This window comes from Apteryx rowi, unplaced genomic scaffold (genome assembly GCF_003343035.1).
Source record: "Apteryx rowi isolate R43461 unplaced genomic scaffold, aptRow1 scaffold_233, whole genome shotgun sequence".
Lineage (NCBI taxonomy): Eukaryota > Metazoa > Chordata > Aves > Apterygiformes > Apterygidae > Apteryx > Apteryx rowi.
The window spans coordinates 1059577-1079116 of record NW_020448675.1 but is presented as its reverse complement, the minus strand read 5'-3'; the positions used below and the strand labels follow the sequence as shown (position 1 = coordinate 1079116).

At 34.3% G+C, this 19540-nt stretch overlaps 1 protein-coding gene across 1 annotated transcript in view; it reads left to right on the top strand.

Moving 5' to 3' along the window:
- The first annotated feature begins 434 nt into the window (after nt 1-434).
- Nucleotides 435-19540, top strand: part of TNFRSF19 (TNF receptor superfamily member 19) — a 44774-nt gene continuing 25668 nt past the window's right edge. The window contains exons 1-4 of the mRNA XM_026065921.1: nt 435-528; nt 2012-2122; nt 12067-12245; nt 16344-16429. Of these exons, the coding sequence (XP_025921706.1) occupies nt 460-528; nt 2012-2122; nt 12067-12245; nt 16344-16429 (445 nt within the window). The 5' untranslated portion in view covers nt 435-459. The remainder of the gene's footprint in view (nt 529-2011; nt 2123-12066; nt 12246-16343; nt 16430-19540) is intronic.

Here is a 19540-nt window from a genome sequence, read left to right as displayed (position 1 = left end):
TAGTTTGTCTATTGGTTCTGTACTTAGTTGGCATCAAACAAGCAAGCAAGAAATGGTAGGGTTCAACATTAGATGTTAGAAAATACTGCATCTGCAAATGCTGAAGTTCTCCAATATAGGCTGGTGGCAGTGTCATCTTATTTTGAGAATGGAATTTATTAATAATTCTTTGATGGAAATTAAAGCTATAGAAACTTTGTGTATATTGCCATGTCTTCTAAAAAAGGGCATAATTTCTAAAATAGATTCCTGGAAGCTAAATAGCAAGCATATATCTGAAATATTTTAATGATGTTAATAAATACATATTTTGACATGCTGGAATATATGAAGTACTATGGACATATGGCTTTATTTAGGTGTAAATAACATTGTGACATATAAGTAACACAATAAATACTTACCTTTTTTCTTTTGTATCCTAATTCTTCTGAAGGGAGAAAGGTTTAATTGGAAGAAATGGATACTAAAGGATTACAAGGAGAAGATAAAAAACTGAAGATGCTTATGTTTTTACTGGCATATTTGGTAAGTAAATAATTAGCAGTTTATTTTCCTCAAGATGAATGTTGAAAACTGCTTGTATTTGACACAGGAGTGTGGTGTCCTTCATTTTATCATTACTGGTGATACCGAAAGTCTCATGTGCACAGACAATTGTGTATGCATTTTATCAGTTTAAGAGTGAGTTTGGTCAAATTATGTGTATTATTTCTTGCTACTTTAAAAATTACAATTACAATTAAAAACAGCTATAGTTAAAAAAATCCATCTTGTGAGACTCTTCATATCTTGTTGGAAAAGTGACTAGGACAGAAAATATAAGTGAATAGAGTGCTATGGAGATGATACTGTTCTACTTCAGAAAGAAACGGCAGGATTCCTATACAATATACAGTGGCAATCCCTTAGTGCGGTATGCTATACATAGTTTGAGTTTGAAGTTTTTGGTTTATCCACATAACAAAGCGTGGTACACAGTTATATTGCCTCCTAAGTGTACTTCAACTCTGACTTGTAGAAACAAGCTCTAGAACTAAAGGTAATTAAGTCTTCTTAGCTATCAGAAAGGTTTTGGTCTTTCTGAAAAGAATAATATGCAAAGTATTATTTAGTAGCAATAGTGAAGAGCAGTTTCTGTGATGGAAGCCTATAGTCATTTAATTTAAAATTGCACTGAGGGAGCTCACAGGTTTGATAATTTTACTGGGTAGGATTCCAGTGATTATACTGAGATTTTTGAATGGCTGATATCATTTATTGTATTTCTCATAACATTTGTTTCTGATTTGGTCAGATAATGTACTTCAATGCCTTTGAAGGAAGAAATTGGATTTGTTTCTCATTTGGTCCATTAAATATAAAGTGATAGTGAAATTTAGAATGAGTAGTATTCATACAGGTTTGGGGTTGGCTTGTTTGCTTGTTAAGTATCCAGAAGGTTTGAGTGACCTTTAATATCTCTTAAGTATTTTCTTTTAAAAGAACAGTTTTTAGGTTATCTATTCAATTGTAATAGCATAATACAAAAAATTGCAAATAGATGAAACCAAGCAATATAATGTCATGTTACATATTTTAATGTCAAGAAAATTGGAGCTTAAGAAAATGATTGTGTGCATTTTTCATGAGGTTGCATAAGGTAAGGAATTTAAACTCTTGCTCAACACTTAAGTGACATTCTACAAGTGCTAGGTATCAAGCAGGTCTTCTAAAAATTGTTGGAAGTCACTGAGTACTTAGAATTTTTAAAATTCAGGCCTCTTGCCCACATTTGGCAATGCGCACATTAATTTTTTTTGCCAGTTAAAAGTTTTTGATAATGTAGGAGGTTCTTTTTAAGAGACAGCATGAATTTAGTTCTCTGAATTAGAGAAGATACACTTGCTCAAAGCTTACATAAAATATATTTTACAATAATTACTCRTTATTAATCACAGATTAATTATATTATCACAGATCAATTATATTTTTGGTGAGTTTACTTTTTTTTTTTTTTTTTCCCTTAAAGCTAAGTAGGGTAATTTGTGAGACTGGAGATTGCAGAGAGCAAGAATTTAAGGACCACGCTGGAAATTGTGTCCTCTGCAAACAGTGTGGACCTGGAATGGAACTGTCAAAGGTAAGCAAATGATGCTTTCTTGGTTTTTTGGTTTTGGGTTTTTTTTTTTAACCTTTTTTCCAAAATTGCATTTACATATGTGGTTAAAATAATAGATATTTGTGTTTATGTGGCAATATTTTTTATGATGTTTTGGCTTTTGAACCTTTACCCATTTTTTAAGTATCATGTTTTTTAGTTCTCTTACATAAACTGTTCAGTTAACAAAGTAATGATGCCATTAATCAACTAGGCAGTACCATTAAGGCACAGGAGTATGCTCTCTGAAATTAAAACGATTTTTAAGGTGAGGTTTTTTTTGTTTGTTTTTTGGTTTTTTTGGTAGCACTACGGGGAATTAAAACTGGATGACTTCACTGTGTAGAGACGGAGRGTAAGAAGAATGAATTTCAAATTAGTGATAGGTACATACATCTGAAACGAGGAGAAGCAAGGAACGAGTGAGATGGTGGGGTTCAGCAACTCGGGCAGCAGAGAAAGAGAACAGGATTATTTACAAAGTCATGGAGGAACTGGATCTTTTGGGGGAGCGAGTATATGATGCTAGACGTAAAGGCTGTCAGGCAAGAAAGAGAGGGTGCAAGCTGATACTGTGAAGGATAAGCAGACCTGTCAAGTCTCATGCGTAGGCATGAGATTCTTTGTTTCTGTAGTCTCCCACTGCTATGCTGCCTCTTGCCCGTTGTTAGAGCAGTGGTGTGACTTCCCTGCTGCTTCATGAAGCTGTTTGCCAGACATAACTATGCAGTCTGACCTCTGTGATATATCTGATAGGTGGGATCATAAAGCAAGAGAGAGGTAGCTGCACTGCTCAATGCCTGTCTCTTTGGATGTAGAAGGCTGTACCCTGTTCTCTAGCCTTGCTGATGGTGTCTAAAGGATGATAAAGGCAGAATTTAGGGTATGATTTAGATGGAGTGAAATTTAATTTTGTTGCTTTTGTAGACAAGCATGTTATTATAGATCTAAGGGGTGCTATGGAATCTTAATTTTTTTTAACATGAAACAGTGCAAAGTCTGTGTGTGTGTTTAAAGAACAGAAAAAGAAGCTTTCAACTTTGTGGCTTCATATTTCTTACTATATTCAGCTCTTAAAAAAAAGCACAAGTAAAGCATTGTGGTTTGTGGGTGGTTTGAAGAGATTTACTTAAAGAAATGCTTAAGCTTAAGAATTAGCAGAGGGTGGCAGTTTCAAGAAATTATGTGGCATATTTTTCCCTTCTTTCTACCCCCTGCTGCTGGTTCTTAGTACATTATCAGAAATATTGTTGCACTTTATTAAGGATTGTTTTTGTTAGGCAGTACTAGTTAGGGTTTAGTCCTGTAAACAAGGCTGCTGAAGCAGAGATTTGAAGAAGACTAATGGTATGATGTGTTTTTTTGTGTTTTTCAGATTGATCTTTAATTTGGGGAATGAGAGATTTTTGTGGGGGGGTGTTTTATAATTTATTTATAAGCTTTTATAAGTATGGCACATTGTAACAGTGGTCCTACTAACGCAGTACTATATGCATTGATGTAGCATACTTATCTAGTTGACAAATTAAAACAAAAGCATAAAAAGAAATTCCTTCAGTAATTATTTATAGTTTACTTTCAATTTAGTAAAGAAATGCTGAAATAAAATAGGGAGGTTAAAGTTTGCAGTAGTATACTATTCAAGTTATATTTTTTGTTATCTTAATGATTTTTATGTTTACCATCTGATAGTCCTGGTTCTTAGGACTAGCTTTTCTGAAAATATGAATGGTTAATTCAATTTGAATGTGTAAGCCATTACTGCTTCCAGTCATGAATATGCTTTCAAATATTATTTTTTGCCACTACATTAGAAGTGAGATAACTAAACAGATTTTGCTCAAACCTGAATGTGAGTGGAAACATAACGTCCTTTATAAATAGAAGTACACTTTCCTGTGAATCTTAGCTAAGAATGTGATGCTATAGTTGTTAATGAAATGCAGTCAAAGATGTAGCCTTGTTGAACTACTGTTTGAAGGAACAAAGTATGTTAAGTCAAGGGTCAGAATGTAAAGGAAAAAGTGATTTAATGACATACATAAAGTCATTTGCAGCACAGTTTTTTTAATRTATGAGAAAGTGATGGTATAATTACAGTATAGTTTAATAACAGTTTCTTGGTAATTTATGATAATTATCACAAATAATGCATCTCTTTACATGATCACTCAACATTTAAAAAGAAAAATCTTACAGATGAAACTAGATACACTGCTGGATGTGTGAGCATGAGCATACATTTTAAGTATATAGTAAAATACAATGTTGTCTTTTTTTGTTATAAAAGTGTTTGTTTTAAGCAATTGACTAGACAGGTTTCTTTTTATGTTAGTAACAAAACAACTCAGCCTATGTTATTGTTAGATACAAAACACTTAGCTATTGGGCCGTGCAGCAGTGGATCATGCAAAGAGCTGATGCATAATATATGTTCATGATGGTAGTTCAAATCTTTAAAAAAAATTGTAACAAATTTAACTCTGTTCCAACAGGCTTTATGCCAGATCAAGTATCCTCGACAACTGGAATAAAAGCATAAAGCCAACCTGATTTAGCAAATTGAACAAAATGTAAATATATAACCCTGTTTCCTTCTCCATCCAATTCAGGTAGAATTTATACTGCTAAGTAATCGGAAGCAGACAGATCCAGTGTCAATGGCCCTGTAGAACCCTGTCTTCATCCTTATTAATGAGAAACTGCTTCCTCTTAGTTATAATGTAAATCTGTAGATTTAATTCTTTCTTGGTATTACTGTGTATACAAAAATAGGAACTATGTTTCTTTCAAAAGATTATAGTAGAGATAGTAAACTATATGAAAAGGAAAGCAGAGTTCTCAAGATTAAAATGGAGATAAAAACTGTGGTACAGAAAGGTACTATGATTTACAATTACTTTCCTGCTGAATTGATTGGCGAATCATGATTTCTGCACATTAAAAAAAATAAAAATAAATGGTACTCTTATTGCAGATTTATAAAGCCGAGTTAAGTCAGCAGTCATTAGTTGTCTCTGCACTTAAGGGAAGACACAGGGACATTTAAAGACCAGACTTGCTAATCTTATGTATGACAAACTGCACAGATGGCTGAAGGTATAGCTAAAGCCTGGTCAAGTCAGATTCTGTGTGACAGCCCAGTCTGTTAATAAGTCACCAGATGCACTCAGATATACCACAGACTTGCATCAACAGCATGGATAAGTGTGCAGGACAAATGCCCTCTGCATAGGGCCATTTTGGGGTTCAGCCCTTCCACTGCACTATTGAACAAGCTACTGAGTTTGTTTTCTGAGGCATAGTTAGTTCAATACCAAAACACTTTTCATAGGCTCAACCTTTTCAAATAATATGCCAAAGCCTGTGTTGCTAATCTTCCATTCTTTTTGTAAGCTGTGCTTGGTGCAGAGAAAAATGTATTTTTCTCTCCTATTTTACACACTATCTTAGTCTAAATAAGCTAGGCTTTTTATATATATATATAAACACACACACTGTATTTTTACAACTATCAACCTGAGTTATTTATATGACCTATGTTGCTAATAGAATATGAGCATCTCATAATACCTTTCTAAGTTAGAGAAATACTGTTACCTTCTCTTAATTTACTGACAGAACACTAGCACAGAAATCAACTTGCCCATGGTAATGCAGGAAGCTTTTGGTGGAACAGGGTATTTAATTTTAGTTGCAAACTAGTACTTAATCTGTTGGATTGACATTCCTGTCTGCATAGATAAGCAATTTCAGTCATACTTTGTAGCATGAAAGAAGTGAAAAAGTAACACATTTCATGTAACTAGTTCCGGATCTAAACTTTTACTGAGATAAGTTTTGTTACAGCTAGACTATTCTTTTTGGCTATTCCTATCTCATTGTAATAGGAGTCTCTTTCAGGAATGTTTTTGAGTAATTCTTTGTTCCTTAAAATAAGAAAAAAGAGCACACATTCAACTTCTTTCAGATTCCGTATCGACCATTAGAAATCTTTTAATAATAGCACTTCAACTTATTATTAAAAGCCAGTTGATCACTTTTGTTGCTTGTATCTTTTAATGAAGTTTTTTTTATGATATTTAAGTCATAATAAAGTCAGTTTTGCTATTTTACCAACAATTTAGGATTGATGGGGAAGGGAATGAAAGCATCATTTTTCCACCTCCTCATGTTTGTTTCCTTCCATTTGTTCATTTAAAGAAATCTATGTAGCCTTTTCATTTCTTAAACACACGTCCTTGATAATTTTTGTGAAGATTTGAACCTCTGAAATAGTGCTTTTTTTTTTTTTTTTTGGAAAGAGATTGCTTTCTTTTTGGGATGGGGGGCTAAAATGATTGTAACTATTCAGAAAAGTGTTTGCTTCATGCAGTCTGCATTATTTAATTTCTCATTCATTTAGTAGGAAACAAAGCATCATACAATTAAGCAAGTATTTTAAATATCTTCCATTCTATAAATGGCTTCAAATTTCCTGTGCCTGAATAGCTGTTGGTGTGGCTTGATGATAAGAACCTTGTTTATCTTATCTTACCATTGATGTGTTTCTGTATAAATCTAACTTAATATATGATTCAGATTTATATATATCACAATTAACACAGTCAAAAATAAACTAGGGTAGCTTGGGTTAAACAAAGGCACAACCATTTCCTGAAAAGCTTCCCATATAGAAGTAAGAGGCTTGAGTTCTTCCAGTCCTTTCACCATCATTTGCTTATAACCACTGTCTACAACTTTCTCAAGCTCCCTTGTGAAAATTTTTTTATTTTACTTATATATGAAAATGCAATACGTATATCCTATCCTCATCAAACTTGGACTGCAACTCAAAACTTTTGCAGTTCTAGATTGTTTTGTCAATAGATCGCATCTAAGGCTTTAGTTTAACAACACAGAAGYGACAGTTTTGGCAGCAGTAAGTTCTTGCCACAGTGCACTGTCTGTACAGTTATGCTGACACAGTAGATATTTAGGCTGTGCTATAAAACAGATCACTAAACTGATCACTTTTAACATGGGTCAGTTCTGTGATCAGATATACAGCTCAGCTTCATGAACAATTGTATCAGTAGAGTTGAGGACAGTGTATGACAAAGAAGAAAAAACAGAGATATAAGGGAGAGAATGCCTTAACTCAGCATTGCCACCAAATACTCGATGACAAATACCGTCACCATGAGACTGATACTACACAAAGAGGAAGCTTGCGTAGACAGTGGCAATTTGATGGCTGTCAAGAGATATGTTTTCCATCACAGGTTGCTTCCTTGGGTCAGGTATAGGGTGAAGGAAAAGGAGACCGGCATCTTAGCTGAGAAAAAGAATTGCGAATTAGACAGAAAGTTGTGTCTGAGGCTGTTCCTGAATGTAACAGCCCTCATAAAGATCATGAGAGGTSTAGTGCTGTGTGTCTGACATTGCCACAGTGAGCTTGCTGAGAGCAGCTGCAGTACGAGCTGCTGCCCTGTTTAGCCAGTGAATTTGTAACTTACCAAGTGAAGAGAGCTGCATGTGAAGAAGTTGCTGTATCTCAGCTCAGGAGAAGCTAACACATGTTTCAGGGTCTTCTGGAAGCTGGATACTGGAGAGCAGCTGCATGCAGGCATGTCAAATCTTACTCGCTGAGCATGAAACTTTTCTGACACCAACTTTGCCACAGCAGCTGAATCTTACACATTTGCAACATGCTGCTGCAGCCTGTCCTGCTCTTTGCCTTCTGCTGACAGATATGGCTGATTATTGGATTCTAGATGGGGCTGATTAGCAGTCTACAGTACTGTGGTGCTATGGGGCTGCACTGAAGCCAAAACTGTACTATTTAACAAGACCCTGTACTCAAAGACATTACTAAAAACTACATTTCCCAGCACCGGTGTAGTGCTGCAACCTATTATATGACCTGACATCATGTAATATAATGTCATGTTATATGATGTCATGTTACTGACATCATATTGAAATTCTTTTTCTTGAAACTATTCAAATATTCTTGTAATCATGATGGCCTAAGTGGAACTTCCCAGTGCTGTACAGTCTGGGATTTACTTAAGTTGTATAATTAGTTGAATTCAAAACAATCTCTAAAATGTACTTACAGATTACAATCTAAATAATGCCTGAAAGCATTTTTTAAATGAAATTTGAGGTTATTTTAATTGAAAGATTGTTTAAAATCTAATTTACTTTTATTTATGCTGTTCATTTACTTTGTATGTTGAATTCAACTTTTAGGGAGAAACCATACCACTTAACTTCATTACCCTTTATAGTCTGCTTTACTTCCGGTCCTTCTGTGTAAATCAGTGCTTGCACAGTATRTACTGAAAGAAAATGTTTAAAATTATCAATGTAGTACTTTAAAATGTATTTTTATTATTGCATGCTTTTAATATTTTTATCTTGAAACTAAATTATGAGTTTAGTTACTTAGTTTGCTATGGATTCCTAAGTGACCTTGACCAGTCGTCATTCATTTGGTACCTTAGTGTTCATTTGTGGAACAGTGTGTTTCTGGGGATAAGTATACTAAATGTAATGAGATGTCACTATACAGCGATAGTGAAAGTTGTATAAATATCCAACAAATAGAAGTGCATTTGAATTTTGTATTTTTTTAAATTAAATTTAATGCAATTTTCTAAATTAGCGTTTGGGGTTTTTTTTAAGTTGGTACTGCATACCATTGACAGAGAAATTTGTCTTCACTGTTTTTGCCTGGTACCATGATGGTAGCACTGAAAAGGGGAAGCAGAAAGGGAAAAATGGGCTAACTGTTCTTCATAGCATGCTTTGCATTAGGAGAAATAAATATACTACATATTTGCTTTTTTTTTTTTTCTGGCACAAAAGTATGACATGTTTGAAACTAGATAATGGGGTTTACAAGTATTATTTCTCTTTTCTGCATGCCTGAGATGATCTACCAAAAGAAATTAGCCCTCTTTTCAGAACATGGGTGGGAAGGGACAGGGGGATGAGGAGAACTGGGAACTATTCAGTATTCATCAGCCATATAATTTGACAACTTCGTTATTGTCTGTGGAGCACTAAGCAAGCTGGTGCACATCAGATTTGCACAGGTACTGTTGTAAGATGAACAACAGTCAATTGTTTATATCTTTGGGCTGTTGAATTATAAAGTCCGAGATTTCAAAGGGTTTGATTCCATCATCTATGGGGATGTGTTAATTATGAGTATGGATCTGTTTGAAGTTCTGCCTGGTTTACAAGCTTAAATATTTATTTGTAGCTGCCAGGCAGTCAATATCAAATATTATGTGAACATAAAAAAAACACATACATAAAATTGTAGTTGCTATGGATTATTTCTGCAGAATTCATGGTAMAGAATTAGAAACCATCTTTGAAAACACTGGAGAGTGTAAATCCGTTGGGCAGAAGATTTCTTTATATTGCATCCACCATTTTTATTGCTATAATAATAAACCATTCCACGTTATAAAATGCCACTAAGATATACCCATATACACAACCATAGCAAAGCAGATCTGATAGAGCTAGAAACAATTTACTGAAGCTTGGGTAGTTTGGGCAAATGAGTTAAAGGCATTTAATTCTAGCTTTGTTTCTTTGTATTTGCTTGTTTTTAATTGGAAACTTCAAAGGTAGTCTGGAAAGCGAAACTTTATAATTAAGTTAATTTAAGCCTTATATTTGAAAAGTTCCTAGAATTTGGGAGGGACTAATTCCAAATARTTTATCAAAAGATCCACCTATATATGATTTGACTGAACTGTATAATATAATCCCTTATAGCACTACTATTTGAAGGATCTAAAAACAAAGAGTATAGAGTAGATATTTAGGAAGAATGTGTTGGGGAATGATGAAATTCAGTGAAAAAGATCATTTAGACTTAGGAAAAGCAAAATTTCATGACAGAAGTTAGTCTCATTCCTATCTTAAGTGGTAATTGTGTAATTTTGCATATGCACTTGCAATTTCATAAATGAGATTGACTGTAAAACTGAACTGAGTAAGATATTGTGGACAGCCTAAATAGAACTGTTAGAATCTTCCTTGTTTTGGACATTTGTTTCCTGGAAGAAACAAGTAGCTTTGAAGTAAATTGATAGAAAACATCCTGTGGCTGATATCAATAAAGAATTGAAATTTTTGTGTGCTCGTTTGCCTGCCACCTTTAATAGGGGCAGTATATTGCAGGAGGAGCATGCCCTAGAATGTATTAGACTCTAGTATTTTTGGTTACTAACTGCAATGATTTGTCTGTTTATTACTTAGTCTGAACAACAGTCAATAGTAAGAAATTATATTTTTATTTTAAAAAAAATTTAACTTTCTTTCTAAATTCTCCTTATATGTAGGAGTAAGTTTGTGTGTCTAGAGATGGAGGAAGAGGAATGTTTTTAATGTCTATTTGTAGTTGCTGTGCTAGAATTGTTCATTATCTGTGTATTTGAGTACTTTTTCTCCTCCAAAGAATAGTAAAGATATTTTTTACATACAGAAAATTTGAAAATTCTTAGTATGGCCATTAAAATGCATCTTAAGAAGTTGTTTATTTCTGGAACTTCATCAAATCATTGCAAATCTGAGGTACTAAAAAACTAATTGGCCAACTCAGATCATGCTTCATAGATGCTCTCTGGGCAAAGCTTTAGAGAGTCCTGTGTGCGTTTGTAAAGTCCGAAGCTTCTTACAGCAGCATGTTTGCTCGAGGTGGGTAACTTGAGAAAAAAATCACTTAACGTGTGGAACGTGCATGTGCTATGTGTTGTGGAGGAAACTAGTGGAAACCTTTTCTTAAGTTGCCCAAGTTGAAGGCGGCTTACAATTTTCCCCTTAGGAAGGTGTCCTGTACTTCCACTAAGACTACATGCTGGAGAAGGAGGTCCCTTGATGTCTCTCTTTCCTACTTACTCCCTTCCCATCAAATTCTCTTGAGCAATTTGTGGTATTCCTTTTGCTGTTATGTGGTGTGTTAGTAATGTAATGAGTCTGACTTTAGAGTACTGCACAAAAATGTAGTAGGATTTTCAGATGAGGAGAAGAAATAGCAACTCTTAGCACTTTATCTCCAGAAAAAAAATGACAGAAAATGAAACAGATTGATGGTTCTCAATAATCAGTTTGTAGAATTCAGTCCCCAAACCATTACATGTTGTTGAGTATGGGGTTTCTCTTTCCTGTCTTTCAGTTCTGTTAGGTGTCCCTTTGCAAAAGAATGGAAAGAATTTCTTAAAACAAGTACAATTGGGATAAATAAGCAGCCCAAACAATATTCCTTGTATAGTAAAATATCACACCCCCTGTGGTCTGCTGAGCTGTTAAGCATTTCCAGCAGTTTAAGAACTCTTAGAACTGGAGCTAGTTGTGTTTCTAAAACTTTTAGGGGTTAAGCAACATTTCATGCCTAGCTGATGGTCATTAACCAGCTCTGTTTTATTTGGTAACAGATTCTAAGCCTTTGAAGATCAGCAAATTAATTTCATTGCTCAGCAATTAACTTTGTTCACCTTAGCTATGAACCTAAATATCAAAGTGCTTCTTTGCTGTTTTTGTAACTGAKTAAGTGCTTTTATACTGCACTTGTCCCAGTTTCTGCACTTTCACGTGACTGGCCTAATTAAAAAACAGACAGCTCAATAATTCTACCATAAGCTAGTAATAATGAAACTGTGGGAGTCCTTGAAGCCCTTTATCATTCAAATACGCAGTGGTTTCTCGAATAAAGTGGATAACTAAGTATTACTTATAGAAGTAAGGGAGATTATTAGCAGTGGAAGACACATTTGAACTTGCTGAAAGGATGGCTTTTGTCTCTAGAAAGACCTGCTCTCAGTGATAATTACACTAGGTCTTCATTTTATCCCAGCATTCTCTCCCTATTCATGCTTTCAGCGTTTGAATAGCTTGCTATTGCTTGTTAATCCCTACAGGAATGCGGCTTTGGATATGGGGAGGATGCACAGTGCATGACATGCAGGTCAAACAGATTCAAAGAAGACTGGGGCTTTCAGAAGTGCAAACCTTGTCTGGATTGTGCACTAGTTAACCGGTTTCAGAAGGCCAACTGCTCTGCCATCAGCAATGCACTGTGTGGAGACTGTTTACCAGGGTAAGTCCTTTTCTGAAGATGAAACTTGAGATCAAATTCAAAACTATTTTGCATTAACATTTATTTGTTAGTGTTTTCCAGATAAATGACTGGATCRTTAAGAGTATGTATGAAGGTCGTATGTTCTAATGCTGGCTTTGCCAGTCATTTACTGTATGATTTGAGTGCATAATTTCAGAATTTCTATCTTAGTTATCTCATTTATAAAACTGTTGTTTATTTATCTACCTGATGATAGTATTGTTTATAAAGTGCCTGAGTAAAATACTTCAAAATTTTGAGTATTACTGGTGAGTTACTTAATTGTTATAAAGAATTAAAGACCTAGTTAGATATTTCTAAATTGCAAATAAATTTCAGCTCAACTTTTTCCTTTTGTTTTTCCAGACCATTGTAACTGTATTCTCATGCCAGTACTAATGTCAGAGTATTCTTGAACTGTTGGCTAGGCTTGCTTTCCCAGCCTAATACTTAACATTGTTATTATCACAGTGAAATACATTTATATGTTTTTCTTATCTGAAAAATTTTAAGGGATGTAATCATCAACTCTGTAATATTGTATGTTTGGATAATGCAAAACTAAGTTACATATGCACTACATTCTTTGATTGAATGGGATACACAAAATTGAAGCTTAATTTGGTCAAACTATGTCTATAATCAAATTGATGTCCTTCACAGTACATTTTAATATCTAAACTGGTTAACATAAATGAGAAAAAAAAATAACCTAGATATTTTTTATCCTCACAAAAAGTTCATACTCCTGCTGCTCACTTCCATAACCTTCTAAAACAGATAGTCTATATTTCTTTTCCTGAGTGTGTGAGGAAGAGAGAGTTTTCCTCCAGTTTCACAGAGCTGAAATGGATCAGCACACCACAGGCTTAAGTAGTTGTTGGACTGCCACCACCAGGAAGGGGTCAGGAACACAGGATCTCATGGGTAGGCAGGAAAATGACTACAGTAAAGAGCCACTATATCTCCTCACTCCTGTAGAACTACAGTTTCACTTGACAAAAGATCACTTTGAAAATCTTGCCAAAAGTAGGAGTAAAACTTAACCAAGTACCTCTTGAATGCTGTGTGCATGTATAGTGCTTCACAGAGTATTAAAACATCTGCATTAGGTGTAGTTCAGTACTGGATGAAAAAATGAGGGAATCGCAGGTTATGCTAGTGAGTGGCTGAGTTATACTTTTATAGTTTGATCACCCTGAAGCTAGCTAGAACCTTGGTGAGTTCAGTGACTTGTACTAGAGCCATAATTACTTACAAACCTTGTTTATGCCTGTTTTCTTCCTCACTGTAGTACCACTTGAGGCAGTGTCTAGCGTGAGGTTTGATGAACTTTTAACTACAGATAATTAAATAGCAAATCAGAATATTATCATTCAAGCCTTGATCCTCTACAGACTTATGCACATGCTCAACTTTGCTATCTACAACTTGATGAAAGTATTTAATGCATAAAGTTAAAATCTGGCTTGTCTTTCCAGTGTGAAGATCTTACGACTTCTGATTTACAGATTTCTTTTACCACAACCAGTGGTTGGTACTAAAGCACTGTGTTTGGAAACATACACAGTTACCTTCTTGAAGACTGGTCACAGTATTTACTTGGTTTTCTCTGCCTCCTTTAGGTCAATGCCTGTCTTAGGTAATCCTCATGTACATATGTTTTTAGGTCAGGAATAATGGCTGTGGTTTATGCTCCTGAATTTCCTTTGCTAAGTTGGTAAATTGGTAGAGCATCATCCTGGTTGAGAATCATTAATGGATCTGAAGGAAATGTTTTGGAACAAATTATAACAATATCAAGACACACTGAAACTGCTACATAATAAATTGAGTACTGTGTTTAATTTGTTGCCCTGTCATCTCAGCTGTCTGTTGTTATGTGATCTTCTCCATCTGTAGTATGAAGTTGTAAGATCTCTGAGAGACTATTCTTTATAATAGTGGAACTTAGGCACCATGTAAATATCTGCCAGAGATTCATTAAAGGCATTTCTGATGCTTTTTGGAAGTATGAGTCGACAGTTTAGTTGGCAGAAGTAGGTTATGAGAACTGTTTTGCGATTGTGACAGCCTTTGTGTTTTCAAGCTATATGTTTCAGAGATCCTTAAAAGTTCAAACATCTCCTTGCCATTTTTCTTTTAATAACAACTATCAATTACCTGAACACTTTTAAGCTCCTACAGATACTCTTCTAAAGCCCAGAAGTGAGGTCTTTTCCTTTAAAAATGTTTAGTAAAGCCTTGGTAACTAAAATTAGTTTAAGTCATAGTTCAATAAGATTCAGCCTCAGGGGCTTAGGTATAATTCACAGTCTCATTTAGTACAGCCTGTAGCCACATGGTTGATTGATTTATGTTATTATTGCTTATTAATCAGCATGTATTGTAGGGCTTATTTGGCTGTCAGCAAGGAAAAAATTTTCTTCTTGTGGCTTAAATAATGTAAGCCATATTTTGGAAGAGGGGAGAGGAAGGGAAAAAGAAACAAGAATAAAAAATGAATTGAGGGTAAATCTAAACTGTGGGACCTGGGAATGCTTCCAGATGCATGTCCTGGGTACATGTTAATATAAAAACTGTTGCCACAACCTGTTTTTTACTGGCAGGGAAGTTGGAAACATGGATGGAAAGGGATGATGGCATAGTCCCACAGGTCATCCAGTCTGGACATTTCAGGGAACAAAACTGTAGGAGTAGAGCTGGTACCTTTTTGAAAGGTGCCAGTACCACAGAGAACACTTAATTCACATACTGATCTTGAACTGATCACAGCTGTTGTTTCAAGCTTAGTATTAATGATTGGAAGAAAGAAAGAAAGACCTACTTGATTAGTGAGCTATTTCAGTTAAGTTCTTTAAAAGATATGCTCTCACAGTTTGATTTGAAATATAACACTCTATATCAGAAAGTTCTAGTTTTTCCTCTGGTGCTACTTTTGTTCCCTGGTTTAGAAATGTAGGCTTCCACCCTTTACTACTGGTAGTCAGCAAGCTCCTCAGACAAACTCTGTAATAAAATTCTTGAGGGGTCTTTGAAATAAAATCTCTCCTTGGGTATGGCAGCCATATTTTGGATGTTTTTACTTTAATTTATTTAGGAGTGAGTAGATGGTTAATCAGTTTGTTTTAGGGTTTTATTTTCTTGTTCATTTTTTACTCGTTGTGGCTCACCATTGCTATTATTTATCTAGACCATCTGACTGATACCTCTGCTTGTGATCTCCATTTTTTTCATACTCTGAAATGCTAGCTATCTAGAATTTATGCATTATACATTTAAGTGACCGTATGAAAATGTAGCGAGGTGTTGGATAATATGAATCAAGGCTTCCTCCATTAATCCAATCCATTTTTGCTGTTTTGCTGTTCTACAAAACAGAACAGAATATTCTTGTTTTCTGAAGATTTTTGTCACGCAGCATGTTAAAACATTACTTCTTGGATGTTCTTCTGTATGATTAAATAAATTATCCATTTTATGAGTGTTTTTTCCTTCTGTGAGCAGGAGGATATCTTAGGCATTTTAACCAGAAATTGCTGACATCTGATCCATTATGTACTGTTAGGGGTGAAAATTACTTTGTATTATCATGTTTGTTTTAGGAGAGTTTAGTAGATTAGATTAATCTTTTTCTTTTCTTTTTTTTTTAAGACATGTAAATAAGCTTACATAATATAAGTTCACCATACTTTTTCCTACGTTGTGTTCTATGCAGAAAATAAGATATTGATTTCTGCCTGTGTTGAAATCTCCAGAAGTGTTTATTTCTTACATGAATGTAAGAATATAATGAATATGTATTTGGACTAACAGATTTAGAATTTTTCCTAAGTTTATTTTAGGTCTTCTACTGTACTTATTTATCTATTGTACTTCTACTTGAATGGAGAGCCAGGGTTCTGGAATCTAACTCTTGCATTTTCTGTTAGTTTGCAATCTCATCAAGACACAGATTGTCATATACAAAACTGAAAACAGTTTGCATTTGTATTTTAACATACTGTTTAAGCCTATGAATATTTTTTTAGGAAAAATAACTGCTTTGTCATTACAAATTATTCCCATATCTTCTAGATTTTATAGGAAAACTAAGCTTGGAGGCTTTCAAGACATGGARTGTGTTCCTTGTGGTGATCCTCCTCCTCCCTATGAACCTCACTGTAAGTGCTCTTTACCTCCTTTGGAAATGGGATTAACTTTTTTCCTTTAAAATGTTTTCTGTTTTAACTTGAGAACTTGGCAAAAATGACATTCAGGCAACTGAATGAAGCTTTTAAAGGCTCATTTTCTTGTTAGTAAATCATTTTCTTAATGCATTTGAGCACTGTCATTATGAAGTTCCCTCATATGACCAGTCACTTCAGGATGAACTACCTTCTGTCATACCACATGATTAAGGAGTCTTGAGTCCCCTTCTGATCCTCTCATTAATTTTAATTTCTGTTTTCCTTTAATGCTAACAGAAAGTTAATTTTACTAGACCCRCTGTTCATTTGGCCCAGTTAGTATAAATTCCTTGCTGATACCTGAAATGTGTTATTTGTCAATGCCTTTAAAAATAACTTCTATGATAAGGTTACAGGGAGAGAGAACAATATAGATAAAAATATTTACAGTGTCATATATATTAAAAAGGAAACTGGCAATCAGTTCCTCTCTTCCTTTTTGGCCAATGAGAAGGTAAGAATCTATGTAAAAGGAAGGAGCAKCTTTTTTGTTCCCCAACAGAAGCCCCTTTATACTCTTTCCAAGACTGTTGATTGTCTATGTCCGATCACGTTTTTCAGCAAATAGAATGAGTAAATTGTTCTTATTGCATTTATTGGTCTCTAGTTTATAGTATGAAAAATAAAACTTGTTCTGCATAACCTTGTGGAAAACCTATGTACTTGGGTTTATTTGTCTCTTTCTGTAACTGTGAAGTTGTGTTTTGGGGAGCTTTTTTTCCTCTTCCAAACAGATGGAAAAATTGTTTCTAGAAGAAATGAACCATTCAGTTTCTAAAATGCCTCATGCTACTTGACTAATAAAAACACAATTTATTGTAAACATTCTTTTTTAATTATGCATAATTAAAAAAGAATCAAATACATGCAATTTTGCATTAAAGACAATCATATTTTAAATAGTTTTATATTAGATTAAACTTAATTCTCCAGCATTTCATATATTGCATGGTCATTTTTCAAATGAGCCAGACTTCTTCATTCAGCTTCTGTTCTAGTTTTAGTGGCTTTTGTTGAGGGGGAAAAATAAACTGACAAAAACAGGTTCTTACACAGTGTATTTAAAAGTAAAAGTTATAATAAATGTGGCTTCCTGTGTATCTCTTCTATGGTTTGAGAGATTTTCATTATATCTCTCTGAATCGGAATAATTTAATTTTTATTAAAGATTGAAAACTAGTAGGTCAGACTTCTATACAAAAAGAATAAACCAAATAAGTTATTGTGTTTGCAATAGTAACTCCTGCCCAGGTATGATGTAGACCTGGAAAGTAAATTGGAAACTTTTCAACTAGTTCTGTAGTGTAGAGAATTTAATACATTAAGATGTTTAGAGGAAGTATATTTTTCGTAACAAACACTATGAGTTTTGATGCCAAGAATGAAATGCTGATCTTGATTCATTGCAGCAAGTCGTTTCAAATTCAGTGAAGCTGCAGAAGGTAGTTTGAGACGGAATTTGATCCCCAACAAACAATTTCATCTTTACATTTATTTTAATTCCCCTAAATGATAAAATTAAATATTTACCCCTTTCATTTGCTTTTACTATATTTTTGTCTACAGAAATGAAATATTGAATATTGAAATGAAAAGTGCAACAGCATTATTCTGATCTAGGATCTCTAACTCATAAATTAATTTTATGCAACTTTTCCTTTCTTCCTCGATGCTCTGTTCTTGTATGAAAGCATGTTATTCAAACATGAATTATGCTCTCTGGAGTAATCAAAGYGGATAAGAGGAATAACTTCCGTTTTCTTTCAGCTCCGACTGCAGTTAGTGACTGCATAAACATATCCATTGTTTGTTTAGAGTTGCTCAGTATCCATAGCATTCAAAATCAAACCCTTAAGTAAAAGATCAAATTTGGAAAAGTAATAGCTTAATCTAGMTGGAAGTTCACAAGTAATCACAAATTTTGAAAGAATGGTGACCAGATCTTCCTGCACTGTTTAGTTTATAGTGCTTTGGCTTTTGTAATTGAGCCTAAACTCAAATCCTAAATTAAACAGGTTAGGAAGCTCGTACTAACTCTAAGCGGGCAACAGATTCACCATAGAAAGAGCATTTTCTTTGGCATAAGCTGCCAAATAAGTAAATCCATATTTTAATTAGAGACTCTTTTTTTTTTCCCTCCCTAATCTCATGGCTTTGACAAAGCCTTTGACTAAATAACAGGAGAAATGCCAGCAGTTACTTGTTTTTCATATTTCTGGTGGCAAATTATAAGACTTGGCAGGAGAATGCTTGTAGCTCTTACAGAAGCAATAATAAAAAGAAGATTGAAATCATTAAAATGTTCTTTATTTACATATGATTCAACCATTAAAATCTTAAATAACTTAAATCCTACCATGAAATACATTTACAGTATGACACTGTGGTTTTCAGAAGAATTTCATTAGGGATCTGTATATTGGTTCTTCAGTGTCTCTAACATAAGCTGTCTCAGTTCAGGAAAGTTTATCTGCCATCCTCAGAGCAGTGTAGGAGGTTACTTACTCCTAGAATGGCAGGTAAATAAATTGATATCTGTTTATGAGAGTTTCACTTATCAAATATGGAGAAATTTCTCAATTTTAAGAATAAGTAGAAAAAATGTTTCTACGTGGAAGAATAAATGTGTATGAAAACAAGCTTTTTCGACCTAATGATTAAAATGTTTGCTGTTTATATAATAATTAATATATTTAATATTTAAGATATTTAACATAGCAATAATAGAAGTTAAAGGGAGACAGACCATTGGGAGTGTGGGGCAAGCTCTGAATGATCAGAGAGCTAAGATCTAATTTGCTACCTTCCTTATCCCTTTTTCTTTCCCATGTGAAATAAAAAGACAAATATTAGCGTAGCAAACTCTTGTATTACAGATGAAAAGGAAAAGTTTAAATGTCCTGTTTCAAAGAATGAATTGTCTTGTGAGGTGCATGGCAAGCTTTTATTTGCCTAAGAACACTACCTTAGGGGCACAAAAGTTCACAGCCCCCTGCCTGGACTAAAGGTTCATGTTAAAGCTGAGACGTGGATGAAGTTCTCTCA